Source organism: Pseudophryne corroboree, chromosome 6 (assembly GCF_028390025.1).
Source record: "Pseudophryne corroboree isolate aPseCor3 chromosome 6, aPseCor3.hap2, whole genome shotgun sequence".
In the NCBI taxonomy this organism is placed as follows: domain Eukaryota; kingdom Metazoa; phylum Chordata; class Amphibia; order Anura; family Myobatrachidae; genus Pseudophryne; species Pseudophryne corroboree.
In genome coordinates, this window is record NC_086449.1 from 355,112,973 (window position 1) to 355,128,125 (window position 15,153).

The following is a 15,153-nucleotide window of genomic DNA, read 5'->3' on the forward strand; positions in this document are numbered from 1 at the left end:
CCCCATGTGTACTACCTCCTAACCTATCCATTCTGTAAACACATTGGGGAGATAACTGTCCTAAAGACGCTAGTTCCCACCCTCCTGGCGACTAAACCCTACGTTGCTAGGGGAAACTACAGGAAATTAATGAGACCCAGATTTTCATTCAGGCCTCCCGGTTTCAGGGTTTGCAGTCTATGAATCCACATGGACTCCAACTGCAGAAGCTTTTTGCCTCTATTCCCCCACGGGGGGATTCTGGCACATGATCGATGATCCGGTGTTTAAATGTGGCCATGCTATGTATAAACTCGACAAAGTGCTTAGCTACTGGCTGTTCACCACTGCCCGTCGCCAAGGCGTTCCTGATTGCTTGTCTGTGCTGAGCCATACGCACTTTGAACTGGCACTCGGTCTTCCCTATATAGTACCGGCCACACGGGCACATGATGGCATATATGACGAACTTGGTACTACATGTTAAGGGCCACCTGATCTTGAAACTTTTCCCGGAAAAGGGGTGGGAAATGCTGTCACCTGGAGACATATGTGCACACGTCGTGCAGCCTGTGACGTTTAATCACAGGTAATGCATTGTATACTGGGCCAGATATAGATTTCTTTATAGAGTTGCTACAGTTCACCTTATCTCATAATTTCTTTATATTCGATGGGCAATTTTACATACAGCGAACGGGGTGTGCCATGGGATCTTCCGTGGCACCCTCGTTCGCCAAAGCCTTCATGTGGGAGGTGGAACGCCAACTGTTTTTGGCTGAGGCAACAACATCCAATCGGTTGTTCATCTACTACCGTTATATAGATGACGTGCTGATCTTTTGGCGAGGTGAAGTGCAGGATTTAGTGTCCCTAATTGACAGACACAACGCATCAGACAGTCCTGTCAAATTTACAATGAGCACGAGCCAACATGAAATGTGCTATTTAGACATTCTCATTAAGCTCCAGGAAGGTAGGATTGACACGTGCTTGTATAAGAAACCCACGGACCGTAATACGGTATTGAGGTATGACAGCTTTCACCCAACCTCAACCATTAGGGGCCTGCCTTACTCACAATTTTTGCGGGTCTGCAGGTCCAACACAAATGTTGAGGTCAGAGACAAACAACTAGATGAAATGGAGGGTAGACTCCGAGATAGGGGCTTTCCCTCAAAACTGCTAAGTAAGGCCCGGCAAAAGGCCACAGCCAGGAGAAGAGAAGACACTCTCCAAACAGCACCACCCAGGGATATCACTGGTTGCATTCCCTGGGTGAGTGCATACGACGTCAACAGTGGACACGTTAAGAAAAGGATGAGAGGTTTGTGGCCGATAGTCACATCGGACCCCGAGCTGACAATCTTTAAGAGTAAGCGCATCATGCCAAGCTACACTAGAGGGCGCAGCATTAAAGACATCGTTGTCAAAACTGACATGGCAAAGTTGAAAGTGGCCCCCACCCACCACTTTTTAAGCAGAAAAAATGGGTGCTTTAAATGCACAGGCTGCACAACGTGTGCACATATGTCTCCAGGTGACAGCATTTCCCACCCCTTTTCCGGGAAAAGTTTCAAGATTAGGTGGCCCTTAACGTGTAGTACCAAGTTCGTCATATATGCCATCGTGTGCCCGTGTGGCCGGTACTATATAGGGAAGACCGAGTGCCAGTTCAAAGTGCGTATGGCTCAGCACAGACAAGCAATCAGGAACGCCTTGGCGACGGGCAGTGGTGAACAGCCAGTAGCTAAGCACTTTGTCGAGTTTAGACATAGCATGGCCACATTTAAACACTGGATCATCGATCATGTGCCAGAATCCCCCCGTGGGGGAAATAGAGGCAAAAAGCTTCTGCAGTTGGAGTCCATGTGGATTCATAGACTGCAAACCCTGAAACCGGGAGGCCTGAATGAAAATCTGGGTCTCATTAATTTCCTGTAGTTTCCCCTAGCAACGTAGGGTTTAGTCGCCAGGAGAGTGGGAACTAGCGTCTTTAGGACAGTTATCTCCCCAATGTGTTTACAGAATGGATAGGTTAGGAGGTAGTACACATGGGGATGAGTGGTCGTAGCTGATCGGTCCACTCGCGGTGAGTAAAGCTCCTGCACCAGTGAAACCAGCCGATGACGAGCTCAACATACAGTGAGGGATCAGAGCTAGAAAAAATTCCCTAAAAGCCGCAATTTTAAAGTATGCATACACTTGTTATTGGTAGGGTTTAGGACTAGGAAGGACATGAGCTGCTTTTTGTTATTACGATCAAGAGGTAATATACAAAAAAAATTTTAATTTTTTTATTTGGGGATATTAAAGGCAATAGCACTGTTTTTAATGTATTTAGCTGAAACTAGCACTTTTATAGCGATTTGCACTAGGATGAAACCAGTAACCGATTTGCACTGTAGATTTTTGTCAAACGAGGTTTACATTGTTTTGTTATTGTGTATAGCCAGCGTCTCCATGGTAACGCGGCACACTCCCGCGACGTCACTTCCAGCGGAAGTGGACGCAGCCGGCAGTGCCGGGCGGTGAGATCGGCGGCGAGACCAGGGGAGACGCCAGGTGATTGGGTGTGATGTGGGGGGTAAGTACTTCTCTTAAGTATTTAAATGTTTGTTGTGCAGTGATTACACATATCCTGAAGAAGGGGAACTGGTCCCCGAAACGTTGATTTCTTTTTTGCACCAATACAAGAATTTTTGACAGCCTCTGAGTGCCGCCTTGTTTGTGATCGCTATATATATATATATAAATTTGTGTATGTGGTGTGTGCATCTGTGTATGTGTGACTGGGCAGTGTTTAAGCATCACTACTACAGGGGGTGTTGTATGCATAAGCGTCACTACTATAGGGGGCATTGTGTGTAAGCGTCACTACTACAGGGGCGTTGTGTGCGTAAGCGTCACTACTAAAGGGAGCGTTGTGTGTGTAAGTGTCACTACTACAGGGGGCGTTGTGTGTAAGCGTCACTACTACAGGGGATGTTGTGTGTAAGCGTCACTACTACAGGGGGTGTTGTGTATGTAAGCATCACTACTACTAGGGGGCTTTGTGTTTAAGCATCACTGCTACAGGAGGCGTTGTGTGTTTTTTAACGTCACTACTACAGGGGGAGTTGTGTGTTTAAGTGTCACAACTACAGGGGGCGTGGTGTGTAAGCTTCACTACTAGAGGGGGCATGGTGTGTAAGCGTCACTACTAGAGGGGGAGTTGTGTGTTTAAGCATCAGTATTAAAAGGGGCCTTTACAGAGGGCGTTGTGTGTTTATGCATCACTACTACAGAGGGCGTTGTGTGCGTAAGCATAACTACTACAGGGAACATTGTGTGTAAGCGTCACTGCTACAGGGGGCACTCTCCCTTTGTAAAGTATGGGGGACACAAATTTATAGTTTGCAGGATGGCGCCAAACACCCTAGCACCGGCCCTGGTGGAAGAGTCACCCAGGGATTACGGAGGGGAAAGTGTTGTCTTCTGCACGGGAAAGGAAACCTTGAGTGACAATGCCCCTATTAGCTTTTTAGGGGGCATGATGGCAAGGGCCGTAGAGTAATGTACAGAATGGGTTGCACACTAGGTATATGTATTCAGGTGACCAGCTATATAGGTCAGGTAGGGAGGACACGGAGGACCTTCAGAAGGTGAGCACAATAAACATGAGTGGTGGGACTGGGAGAGAGGATTTACATCAGGAGCTCAATGCTGGATGCCGGCATCCAGCAGGGATGCATGTTGCTGAAAACAAGAACTGGCCTGTGCTGGCTACTAAATTGGAGTTCGCCGCTAGATCTGTGTGTCCCAAAGGACTGGGTGTCCAATTGTACTAGTTGCCAGATGCCAGTGTGTCAGGCCTATATGCAGCACTATTGTGTGGAGTCAGAGCAGTGCCTGTGCTCTATCAGCAGACTCCCCTGGCTCCCTACTGGAGATCTAGCTTAGGAGTGGGGCCCAACCGCCGGTATTCCGACAACTATTCTCCCTTTTGGGGTGTCCTCCAAGAGGGCTCTTTTGCGTTCACCCCGACAGCCGGCCATTCGTAGTACACCCTAATACAGTTACTCCTCAGTTATATCTTGAAAACTGTAAGCTGTCACAAGCAGGGCTTCTTCCCTCATGTGCTTTTCCTTTCCTAACTTAGACCGTCATCTCCTTCTCACTGCCAACAATGGCACCAAACTTTGCGATTGGCTGCCTCTCTGCTTATTCGGGTATTGTGACTGCTGCTGCAGCAATGTTTATAAACTTTGTCCATGTTCTGCTGTATTGTACTGCAAGTCACTTTTTTATTTTGTTCATACTGTTTCTATAAGGCATTGTGGTCACTTTGTGGTGCCATATAAATAAAGGATAAATGAAAAAAATATATATCTCTGGATGGGAGGTACAGGGGTTGTAGCATTGTCAGATGAGTGGTGTAAAGGCACGGTGACACAACTGCTTCATCGCAATCCCACTCTCACTATACAAAGCTGTGATTCTCTGTATTGTAAAGAGGGGGGTACGGCTACAATGACATGATTTAGCTTGAATTATATCATCAAGCTACCTGGACCACCTCTTTAATCGGGCATCGGAAACAGTGAGGGGCTCCTGGGAGACTTGTCTACTTTAAGCTGACAGCCACCAAGCTTTCATAGCCTCCCTATGGCACTCAGGAAGAGTAGGTAAGTATTCCACCCAGATCTGCTCCTTCAGTGGCAAGTAGAGATACAACTGAGTGATGTACGTTTCTGCATTGCCTGTACTTATATATGTTCAGCTTGTTCAGTGCAAAAACATGCAAGGTTAAGTTCACCAAACTGACTGCCATTCAACTTTCCATCTGCCCAAAAGAGTGAATAAAAAAGGCAAATACACAAGGATAAAATAATTTGTTAAATATTTACAAAAGTCCAATGCTTAAAATTTTATAGGACAAATGATAATTATTCGAGTTTTGTTCATTAAGTAATCACCATCTAGCCCAGAACTGATCTTTTGATGCTAATCTAACTGTATTTCTTGCAACAGGAATCTATGATGAGGAATGTTCTTACCATGGGGATTTTCAGATGGCAGTTGTAGGCTATGGATCCTCTTGTGGAACAGATTATTGGATACTTAAAAATAGGTATTGTCTGTTACAATGTCAGTAATGCAAATAAGATTTCATTATGCATAAATTTTGGGTTAATAAAGTTGGTATTAGCTAACTCCAATCAGAGGCGTAACCAAGGGGGGTCTAGCAGGGCACATGCCCTGGGCTCTTTGGCAGGCTCAGCAGAGAGGGGTGACGCTGGTGGCCAGGGCATCATGCCCACTTGCCCCTGCTACTGTAGCTCTGCCCCGGGCCATCCCTGTCCCGCTGCTATGTGAGGGGAGGAGAGCGCAGCGCCTCTCCTGCCCTTCAATGTGCTGTGTCTGGTGCAGGGCGAGTCTCCTTGGTTTGGTTTATTAGCCAATCAGAGCTCACGGACCAGCTCCTGATTGGCTGCTGGTCCGCGACCTCTGACTGGCTAATGAACCAGCGCCAAGAAGATACCCGCGGCCGGTAGCCAGAGACTGGACTTCATGGTGCATTGAGGGGCAGGAGAGGCGCTGCGCTCTCCTCCCCTCCCTCACATAGCAGATAGCAGTGGTCTGGGCAGCTCCAGCGTTGAGAGTGGTGAGTGTGAGGGGGGGGGGGGATCAGGGGGGGTTTGTGTATCTGGCAATGTGTATCTCTGTGGGGCAATGTGTATCTGGCAATTTGTATCTGGCAATGTAGGACAATGTGTATCTCTGTGGGGTAATATGCATCTGGCACTGTGGGGTAATATGTATCTGGCACTGTGGGGTAATATGTATCTGGTGCTGTGGAGCAATGTGTATCTGGTACTGTGGGGCAATGTGTATCTGGCGCTGTGGGGTAATAGGCATCTGGCACTGTGGGGCAATGTGTATCTGGCACTGTGGGGCAATGTGTATCTGGCGCTGTGGGGTAATATGCATCTGGCACTGTGGGGCAATGTGTATCTGGCACTGTGGGGCAATGTGTATCTAGCACTGGGGCAATGTGTATCTAGCACTGTGGGGTAATATGCATCTGGCACTGTAGGGTAATATGCTTCTGGCACTGTGGGGTAATATGCCTCTGGCACTGTGGGGTAATATGCACCTGGCACTGTGGAGTAATATGCATCTGGCACTGTGGGGTAACATGTACTGTATCTGGCACTGTGGGACAATGCGTATCTGGCACTGTGGGGTAATATGCATCTGGCACTGTGGGGTAATATGTATCTGGCACTGTAGGGTAATATGTATCTGGTACTGTGTGTACTGTGTAAAAAGGGGACTCTGCCTGCGTACTGTGTAAAAAGGGGACTTTGCTGCTGTAATGTCTAAAAATTGAGACACGACACAAGGGGGAGGTGATAGTGTGCTGAGAGACGACACAAGGGGGAGGTGATAGTGTTCTGAGAGATGACACAAGGGGGTGGTGATAGTGTGCTGAGAGATGACACAAGGGGGAGGTTGTGGTGTGCTGAGAGACGACACAAGGGGGAGGTGATAGTGTGCTGAGAGACGACACAAGGGGGAGGTGATAGTGTGCTGAGAGACGACACAAGGGGGAGGTGATAGTGTGCTGAGAGACGACACAAGGGGGAGGTGATAGTGTGCTGAGAGACGACACAAGGGGGAGGTGATAGTGTGCTGAGAGGCGACGCAGGGGGAGGTGATAGTGTGCTGAGAGGCGACACAAGGGGGAGGTGATAGTGTGCTGAGAGACGACACAAGGGGGAGGTGATAGTGTGCTGAGAGACGACACAAGGGGGAGGTGATAGTGTTCTGAGAGACGACACAAGGGGGTGGTGATAGTGTGCTGAGAGACGACACAAGGGGGAGGTTGTGGTGTGCTGAGAGACGACACAAGGGGGAGGTGATAGTGTGCTGAGAGACGACACAAGGGGGAGGTGATAGTGTGCTGAGAGATGACACAAGGGGGAGGTGATAGTGTGCTGAGAGACGACACAAGGGGGAGGTGATAGTGTGCTGAGAGACGACACAAGGGGGAGGTGATAGTGTGCTGAGAGACGACACAAGGGGAAGGTGATAGTCATGTTGGCACGCCCCATTTTCAGTGGCCATGTCCCTTCTGGTATGTGACCACGCCCCTTTTGCTGCATGGTCACGCCCATTTTTGGGGCGCGCACATACTTTTTTGGGGTGTATATATGTATATATATACAGGTTGAGTATCCCTTATCCAAAATGCTTGGGACCAGAGGCATTTTGGATATCGGATTTTTCCGTATTTTGGAATAATTGCATACTATAATGAGATATCATGGCGATGGGACCTAAGTCTAAGCACAAAATGCATTTATGTTCATATACACCTTATACACACAGCCTGAGGGTAATTTTAGCCAATATTTTTAATAACTTTGTGCATTAAACAAAGTGTGTGTACATTCACACAATTCATTTATGTTTCATATACACCTTATACACACAGCCTGAAGGTCATTTAATACAATATTTTTAATAACTTTGTGTATTAAACAAAGTTTGTGTACATTGAGTCATTAAAAAACAAAGATTTCACTATCTCACTCTCACTTAAAAAAGTCCGTATTTCGGAATATTCCGTATTTCGGAATATTTGGATATGGGATACTCAACCTGTATAATTATTTTTACTTTTTTTGGGGGGGAAGGGGGGCGCCACTCTTCAGCTTGCCATGGGCTCCAAAAACCCTAGTTATGCCTATAACCCCAATACCCAGCTCTTCATGTCTTTGGCTAGTGAGATCCATCACAGACATATACCCAATTAATATTCTGGGACTTGACTGTATACATGCCTAAATGTTTCTGTTTGTTTTTCCCTTACAGCTGGGGCAAGGAATGGGGTGAAGATGGTTATGCAAGAATCATAACGCAGTGTATTACTCAAGGCTCTGTGGCAGCAGTAGACATTGCAGAGTCTGCATAAAGTTAATGTATTCATATGCTTCATATGTATTTTTTTATTCCTCTCTACAAATGGGTCTGCTAAATAAATCTCAATAAAGAATATTTCTGATGCTTTTCACGGATTGACTTGCCAGTCTTTCATCATAGAAATATCTATATATAACCTTTTAACAGAATGGTATTGTGATCACGGTGCTTGGGATGCCGGGAGTCTGAATACCGACATCAACATCCCGGCACTCGGGATCCCAAAACCAAATTGGTAATACTAGCCTGAAACCCTAACTTTCCTAACCATTCTTACTTACAGCCTGACCCTAACCCTCCCCAGTGGTGCCTAACCCTCCCTCCCCAACACGCCTAACCCTCCCTCCCCCGCAGCCTAACCCTAACCCTCCCCAGTGGTGCCTAACCCTCCCTCCCCAACACGCCAAACCCTAACCCTCCCTCCCCCGCAGCGTAACCCTAACCCTCACCAGTGGTGCCTAACCCTCCCTCCCCCGCAGCCTATCCCTAACCCTCCCAAGTGGTGCCTAACCCTCCCTTCCTAACACGCCTAACCCTCCCTCCCCCGCAGCCTAACCCTCCCTCCCCAACACGCCTAACCCTTACTCTCCCTCCCCCGCAGCCTAACCCTAACCCTCCCCAGTGGTGCCTAACTCTCCCTCCCCAACACGCCTAACCCTAATCCTCCCTTCCCCGCAGCCTAACCCTAACCCTCCCCAGTGGTGCCTAACCCTCCCTCCCCCGCAGCCTAACCCTCCCCAGTGGTGCCTAACCCTCTCTCCCCTGCAGCCTATCCCTAAACCTCCCCAGTGGTGCCTAACCCTCCCTTCCCAACACGCCTAACCCTCCCTCCCCGCAGCCTAACCCTCCCTCCCCAACACGCCTAACCCTTACCCTCCCTCCCCCGCAGCCTAACCCTAACCCTCCCCAGTGGTGCCTAACCCTCCCTCCCCAACACGCCTAACCCTAACCCTCCCTCCCCCGCAGCCTAACCCTAACCCTCCCCAGTGGTGCCTAATCCTCCCTCCCCAACACGCCTAACCCTTACCCTCCCTCTCCCGCAGCCTAACCCTAACCCTCGCCAGTGGTGCCTAACCCTCCCTCCCCAACACGCCTAACCCTCCCTCCCCCGCAGCCTAACCCTAACCCTCCCCAGTGGTGCCTAACCCTCCCTCCCCAACACGCCAAACCCTAACCATCCCTCCCCCGCAGCCTAACCCTAACCCTCCCCAGTGGTGCCTAACCCTCTCTCCCCTGCAGCCTATCCCTAACCCTCCCCAGTGGTGCCTAATCCTCCCTTCCCAACACGCCTAACCCTCCCTTCCCCGCAGCCTAACCCTCCCTCCCCAACACACCTAACCCTTACCCTCCCTCCCCCGCAGCCTAACCCTAACACTCCCCAGTGGTGCCTAACCCTCCCTCCCCAACACGCCTAACCCTAACCCTCCCTCCCCCGCAGCCTAACCCTAACCCTCCCCAGTGGTGCCTAACCCTCCCTCCCCCGCAGCCTAACCCTCCCCAGTGGTGCCTAACCCTCTCTCCCCTGCAGCCTATCCCTAAACCTCCCCAGTGGTGCCTAACCCTCCCTTCCCAACACGCCTAACCCTCCCTCCCCGCAGCCTAACCCTCCCTCCCCAACACGCCTAACCCTTACCCTCCCTCCTCCGCAGCCTAACCCTAACCCTCCCCAGTGGTGCCTAACCCTCCCTCCCCAACACGCCTAACCCTAACCCTCCATCCCCCGCAGCCTAACCCTAACCCTCCCCAGTGGTGCCTAACCCTCCCTCCCCAACACGCCTAACCCTAACCCTCCCTCCCCCGCAGCCTAACCCTAACCCTCACCAGTGGTGCCTAACCCTCCCTCCCCCGCAGCCTAACACTCCCCAGTAGTGCCTAACCCTCCCTCTCCAACACGCCTAACCCTAACCCTCCCTCCCCCGCAGCCTAACCCTAACCCTCCCCAGCGGTGCCTAACCCTCCCATCCCCACTGTTTAACCCTAACCCTCCCCAATGGTGCATAACCCTAACCCTCCTCCGCAGCCTAACCCTAACCCTCCCCAGTGGTGCCTAACCCTAACCTTTCCTCCATGAAGCCTAACCCTAGCCCTCCCCCCGCAGCCTAAAGCTAACCAGTATTAAGTCCCGGCATGGGTTTATTTGGGATTCTGGCGTTCGGGATCCTGACTGGATACCCCTGTAACATATCTGAGGATACCTTTGAAAAAAAGATGGATTTTATCGCTCCCTCCCCCGCAGCCTAACCCTCCCCAGTGGTGCCTAACCCTCTCTCCCCTGCAGCCTATCCCTAACCTTCCCCAGTGGTGCCTAACCCTCCCTCCCCCGCAGCCTAACCCTCCACAGTGGTGCCTAACCCTCTCTCCCCTGCAGCCTAGCCCTAACCCTCCCCAGCGGTGCCTACCCCTCCTATCCCCACAGTTTAACCCTAACCCTCCCCAATGGTGCATAACCCTAACCCTCCTCCGCATCCTAACCCTAACCATCCCCAGTGGTGCCTAACCCGAACCTTGCCTCCACGAAGCCTAACCCTTGCCCTCCCCCCGCAGCCTAAAGCTAACCAGTATTAAGTCCCGACATGGGTTCATTTGGGATTCTGGCGTTCGGGATCCTGACTGGATACCCCTGTAACATATCTGAGGATACCTTTGAAAAAAGATGGATTTTATCACCTTTTTATAAATAATCCTTCAGCTGTTGATGATTTACACTAAATTTATACGTTGTGATAGACAAACAGTTCCCTATTAATTTCAGAGCTATCTTCAGCTCTAAGTAATAGATGGAATGCCACCAAACTTAGTAATGCCCCTTTCACACTGCGCAAATAACCCGGTATCAACTCAGTATACTGCCGGGTTGCCGCGGGTCGCTTTGCGGTGCGAAAGGGTCACTCCTAAATTACCGGGGCGCCTAACCCAGTAATTCAATCCGGGAATAAAGAAGGCTTAATACCAGGGCAGGAGCAGTGTGAGCGGGTTGCCGGGTCGATGCAACCTGGGACCCATTCACAGTATAGGCAGAGGCAGCATAGAGATGATCTCATCTCCCAGCGCCACCTCCGCCCCCGCCGCGGACCCCGCCCCCGACCCAGCATATTGGCGGGTTGGGAAGCCAGTTGAAAAGGGTCCAATGCTGGGTCGTACCTGGGAAGGACCCATTTCCGATTCCCAGAAGCGACCCGTCATTTGTGATGTGAAAGCGGTATTAGTATACTATGCAAGGAATTGGGAGTAGGTTTCTCTGGAAAAAATTCCAAGATCTGTTCATGGTCTTGTATTAGTTAGAGCTGCAGACAGCTCTGAATACGGAAACTTTAATTATGGCCACCCAAGGGTGGATTGGGATTGATAACCAGCCCGGGAAATTTAATGGAAGCAGCCCTAATTAATGGGGGTGCGGTCTGATGAGGTGGTGGATTCTGTTGAGGGAGGAGGGATCCCTCCTCATATGCCCTGATTGTACGCAATTACGGCCTTCTTTGCGTCTTTTGCTGCAGTTGTGTCTGAGACCAGGGGCAGATTAGGAACTAAAAGTGGCCCTGCAAAACTCTGTAGAAGTGGCCCGACATGGGCAGTACAACAGGTATAACATACCATGGAGCCATGGCAGTATCACTGGATGGCGGAGTTGCTGTACTGCAGAGATGAAATAACAGAATGCATAGGGACAATGCAGTGTAGTGAGTGTCGTGGGCTGCCTGTCTTGAGTGTGTGTGTGTGTGTAGGGGGGCGGGCCGTCACATGACAACACACAAAACAGGCCCCACAGACACGTTGGTCTACCAGGAATCATCCTGGTGAACCCTATGGCCAATCCGCTCCTGTGGCCACCTTTTATATAATTGTTGTATTGTGATCAAAGACTGCAAACAGTAAAACATACAGTATAACTTTCTCTCATAAGTGTTCAACATTTTTTACTGTCTTGCCACCTACTGGCGTAAACTAGTTATACACTACATATTTCCTGTATAACATGAACATTACTCAGTGTAACTTCGGCTAACAACAGTTTTACACACAGTATGAAGTATGCAATTAGCAATGCAAAAAAGGTTATTAAGTAGCAAATATGTAAAATTGTCTTCATTATCTGCAGGATAATTATTTATTACATGATTATACAGTCTCTTGTACATGGTGATTGTCCAAATCTTGATGTACATCTGACAGAAGGTAAATGGAGTTTGCGGTGAGTTTCTGGCAAGTTTGGACAGAACCTCTCCCAATTTATAGGCTTACTGGTGACTTCAGTTGGCTGCAAGTTGAAACCTGTGAAAATCACACCAATCCCATGGTGAGTTTAAATGTAAAAATAAGAATTTACTTACCGATAATTCTATTTCTCGTAGTCCGTAGTGGATGCTGGGACTCCGTAAGGACCATGGGGAATAGCGGCTCCGCAGGAGACTAGGCACAAAAGTAAAAGCTTTATGACTAGCTGGTGTGCACTGGCTCCTCCCCCTATGACCCTCCTCCAAGCCTCAGTTAGGATACTGTGCCCGGACGAGCGTACATAATAAGGAAGGATTTTGAATCCCGGGTAAGACTCATACCAGCCACACCAATCACACCGTACAACTTGTGATCTAAACCCAGTTAACAGTATGATAAAACGTAGGAGCCTCTGAAAAGATGGCTCACAACAATAAACAACCCGATTTTTTGTAACAATAACTATATACAAGTATTGCAGACAATCCGCACTTGGGATGGGCGCCCAGCATCCACTACGGACTACGAGAAATAGAATTATCGGTAAGTAAATTCTTATTTTCTCTGACGTCCTAGTGGATGCTGGGACTCCGTAAGGACCATGGGGATTATACCAAAGCTCCCAAACGGGCGGGAGAGTGCGGATGACTCTGCAGCACCGAATGAGAGAACTCCAGGTCCTCCTCAGCCAGGGTATCGAATTTGTAAAATTTAGCAAACGTGTTTGCCCCTGACCAAGTAGCTGCTCGGCAAAGTTGTAAAGCCGAGACCCCTCGGGCAGCCGCCCAAGATGAGCCCACTTTCCTTGTGGAATGGGCTTTAACAGATTTTGGCTGTGGCAGGCCTGCCACAGAATGTGCAAGCTGAATTGTACTACAAATCCAACGAGCAATCGTCTGCTTAGAAGCAGGAGCACCCAGCTTGTTGGGTGCATACAGGATAAACAGCGAGTCAGATTTTATGACTCCAGCCGTCCTGGAAACATATATTTTCAGGGCCCTGACTACGGCAAGCAACTTGGAGTCCTCCAAGTCCCTAGTAGCCGCAGGTACCACAATAGGCTGGTTCATGTGAAACGCTGAAACCACCTTAGGGAGAAATTGAGGACGAGTCCTCAATTCTGCCCTGTCTGAATGAAAAATTAGGTAAGGGCTTTTATATGATAAAGCCGCCAATTCTGAGACACGCCTGGCTGACGCCAGGGCTAACAGCATGACCACCTTCCATGTGAGATATCTTAATTCCACAGTGGTGAGTGGTTCAAACCAATGTGATTTTAGGAACCCTAAAACTACATTGAGATCCCAAGGTGCCACTGGAGGCACAAAAGGAGGCTGTATATGCAGTACCCCCTTGACAAACGTCTGAACTTCAGGCACTGAAGCCAGTTCTTTCTGGAAGAAGATCGACAGGGCTGAAATTTGAACCTTAATGGACCCTAATTTTAAGCCCATAGACAGTCCTGCTTGCAGGAAATGTAGGAAACGACCCAGTTGAAATTCCTCTGTAGGGGCCTTCTTGGCCTCACACCACGCAACATATTTCCGCCAAATGCGGTGATAATGTTTTGCGGTTACATTCTTCCTGGCTTTGATCAGGGTAGGGATGACTTCATCTGGAATGCCTTTTTCCTTCAGGATCCGGCGTTCAACCGCCATGCCGTCAAACGCAGCCGCGGTAAGTCTTGGAACAGACAAGGTCCCTGCTGGAGCAGGTCCTTTCTTAGAGGTAGAGGCCACGGGTCCTCCGTAAGCATCTCTTGCAGTTCCGGGTACCAAGTTCTTCTTGGCCAATCCGGAGCCACGAGTATAGTTCTTACTCCTCTCCTTCTTACGATTCTCAGTACTTTGGGTATGAGAGGCAGAGGAGGGAACACATACACCGACTGGTACACCCACGGTGTTACCAGAGCATCCACCGCTATTGCCTGAGGGTCCCTTGACCTGGCGCAATATCTGTCCAGTTTTTTGTTGAGACGGGACGCCATCATGTCCACCTTTGGTTTTTCCCAACGGTTTACAATCACTTGGAAGACTTCTGGGTGAAGTCCCCACTCCCCCGGGTGGAGGTCGTGTCTGCTGAGGAAGTCTGCTTCCCAGTTGTCCACTCCCGGAATGAACACTGCTGATAGTGCTATCACATGATTTTCCGCCCAGCGGAGAATCCTTGCAGCTTCTGCCATTGCCCTCCTGCTTCTTGTGCCGCCCTGTCTGTTTACGTGGGCGACAGCCGTGATGTTGTCCGACTGGATCAATACCGGTTGACCCTGAAGCAGAGGCCTTGCTTGACTTAGGGCATTGTAAATGGCCCTTAGTTCCAGGATATTTATGTGAAGAGACGTTTCCATGCTTGACCACAAGCCCTGGAAATTTCTTCCCTGTGTGACTGCTCCCCAGCCTCTCAGGCTGGCATCCGTGGTCACCAGCATCCAATCCTGAATGCCGAATCTGCGGCCCTCTAGAAGATGAGCACTCTGTAACCACCACAGGAGAGACACCCTTGTCCTTGGAGATAGGGTTATCCGCTGATGCATCTGAAGATGCGATCCGGACCATTTGTCCAGCAGATCCCACTGAAAAGTTCTTGCATGGAATCTTCCGAACGGAATCGCTTCGTAAGAAGCCACCATTTTTCCCAGGACTCTCGTGCATTGATGCACTGACACTTGGCCTGGTTTTAGGAGGTTCCTGACTAGCTCGGATAACTCCCTGGCCTTCTCCTCCGGGAGAAACACCTTTTTCTGGACTGTGTCCAGAATCATCCCTAGGAACAGTAGACGTGTTGTTGGAATCAGCTGTGATTTTGGGATATTTAGAATCCACCCGTGCTGTCGTAGCACTACCTGAGATAGTGCTACTCCGACCTCTAACTGTTCCCTGGACCTTGCCCTTATCAGGAGATCGTCCAAGTAAGGGATAATTAAGACGCCTTTTCTTCGAAGAAGAATCATCATTTCGGCCATTACCTTGGTAAAGACCCGGGGTGCCGTGG

The 15,153-nt window shown here is 49.6% G+C and overlaps 1 protein-coding gene across 1 annotated transcript in view; it reads left to right on the top strand.

Moving 5' to 3' along the window:
• The window catches only part of LOC134932298 (uncharacterized), a 91,041-nt gene extending 83,000 nt beyond the window's left edge, over positions 1–8,041 (top strand). The window contains exons 7-8 of the mRNA XM_063926605.1: positions 4,993–5,092; positions 7,843–8,041. Of these exons, the coding sequence (XP_063782675.1) occupies positions 4,993–5,092; positions 7,843–7,942 (200 nt within the window). The 3' untranslated portion in view covers positions 7,943–8,041. The remainder of the gene's footprint in view (positions 1–4,992; positions 5,093–7,842) is intronic.
• The last annotated feature ends 7,112 nt before the right edge of the window (positions 8,042–15,153 follow it).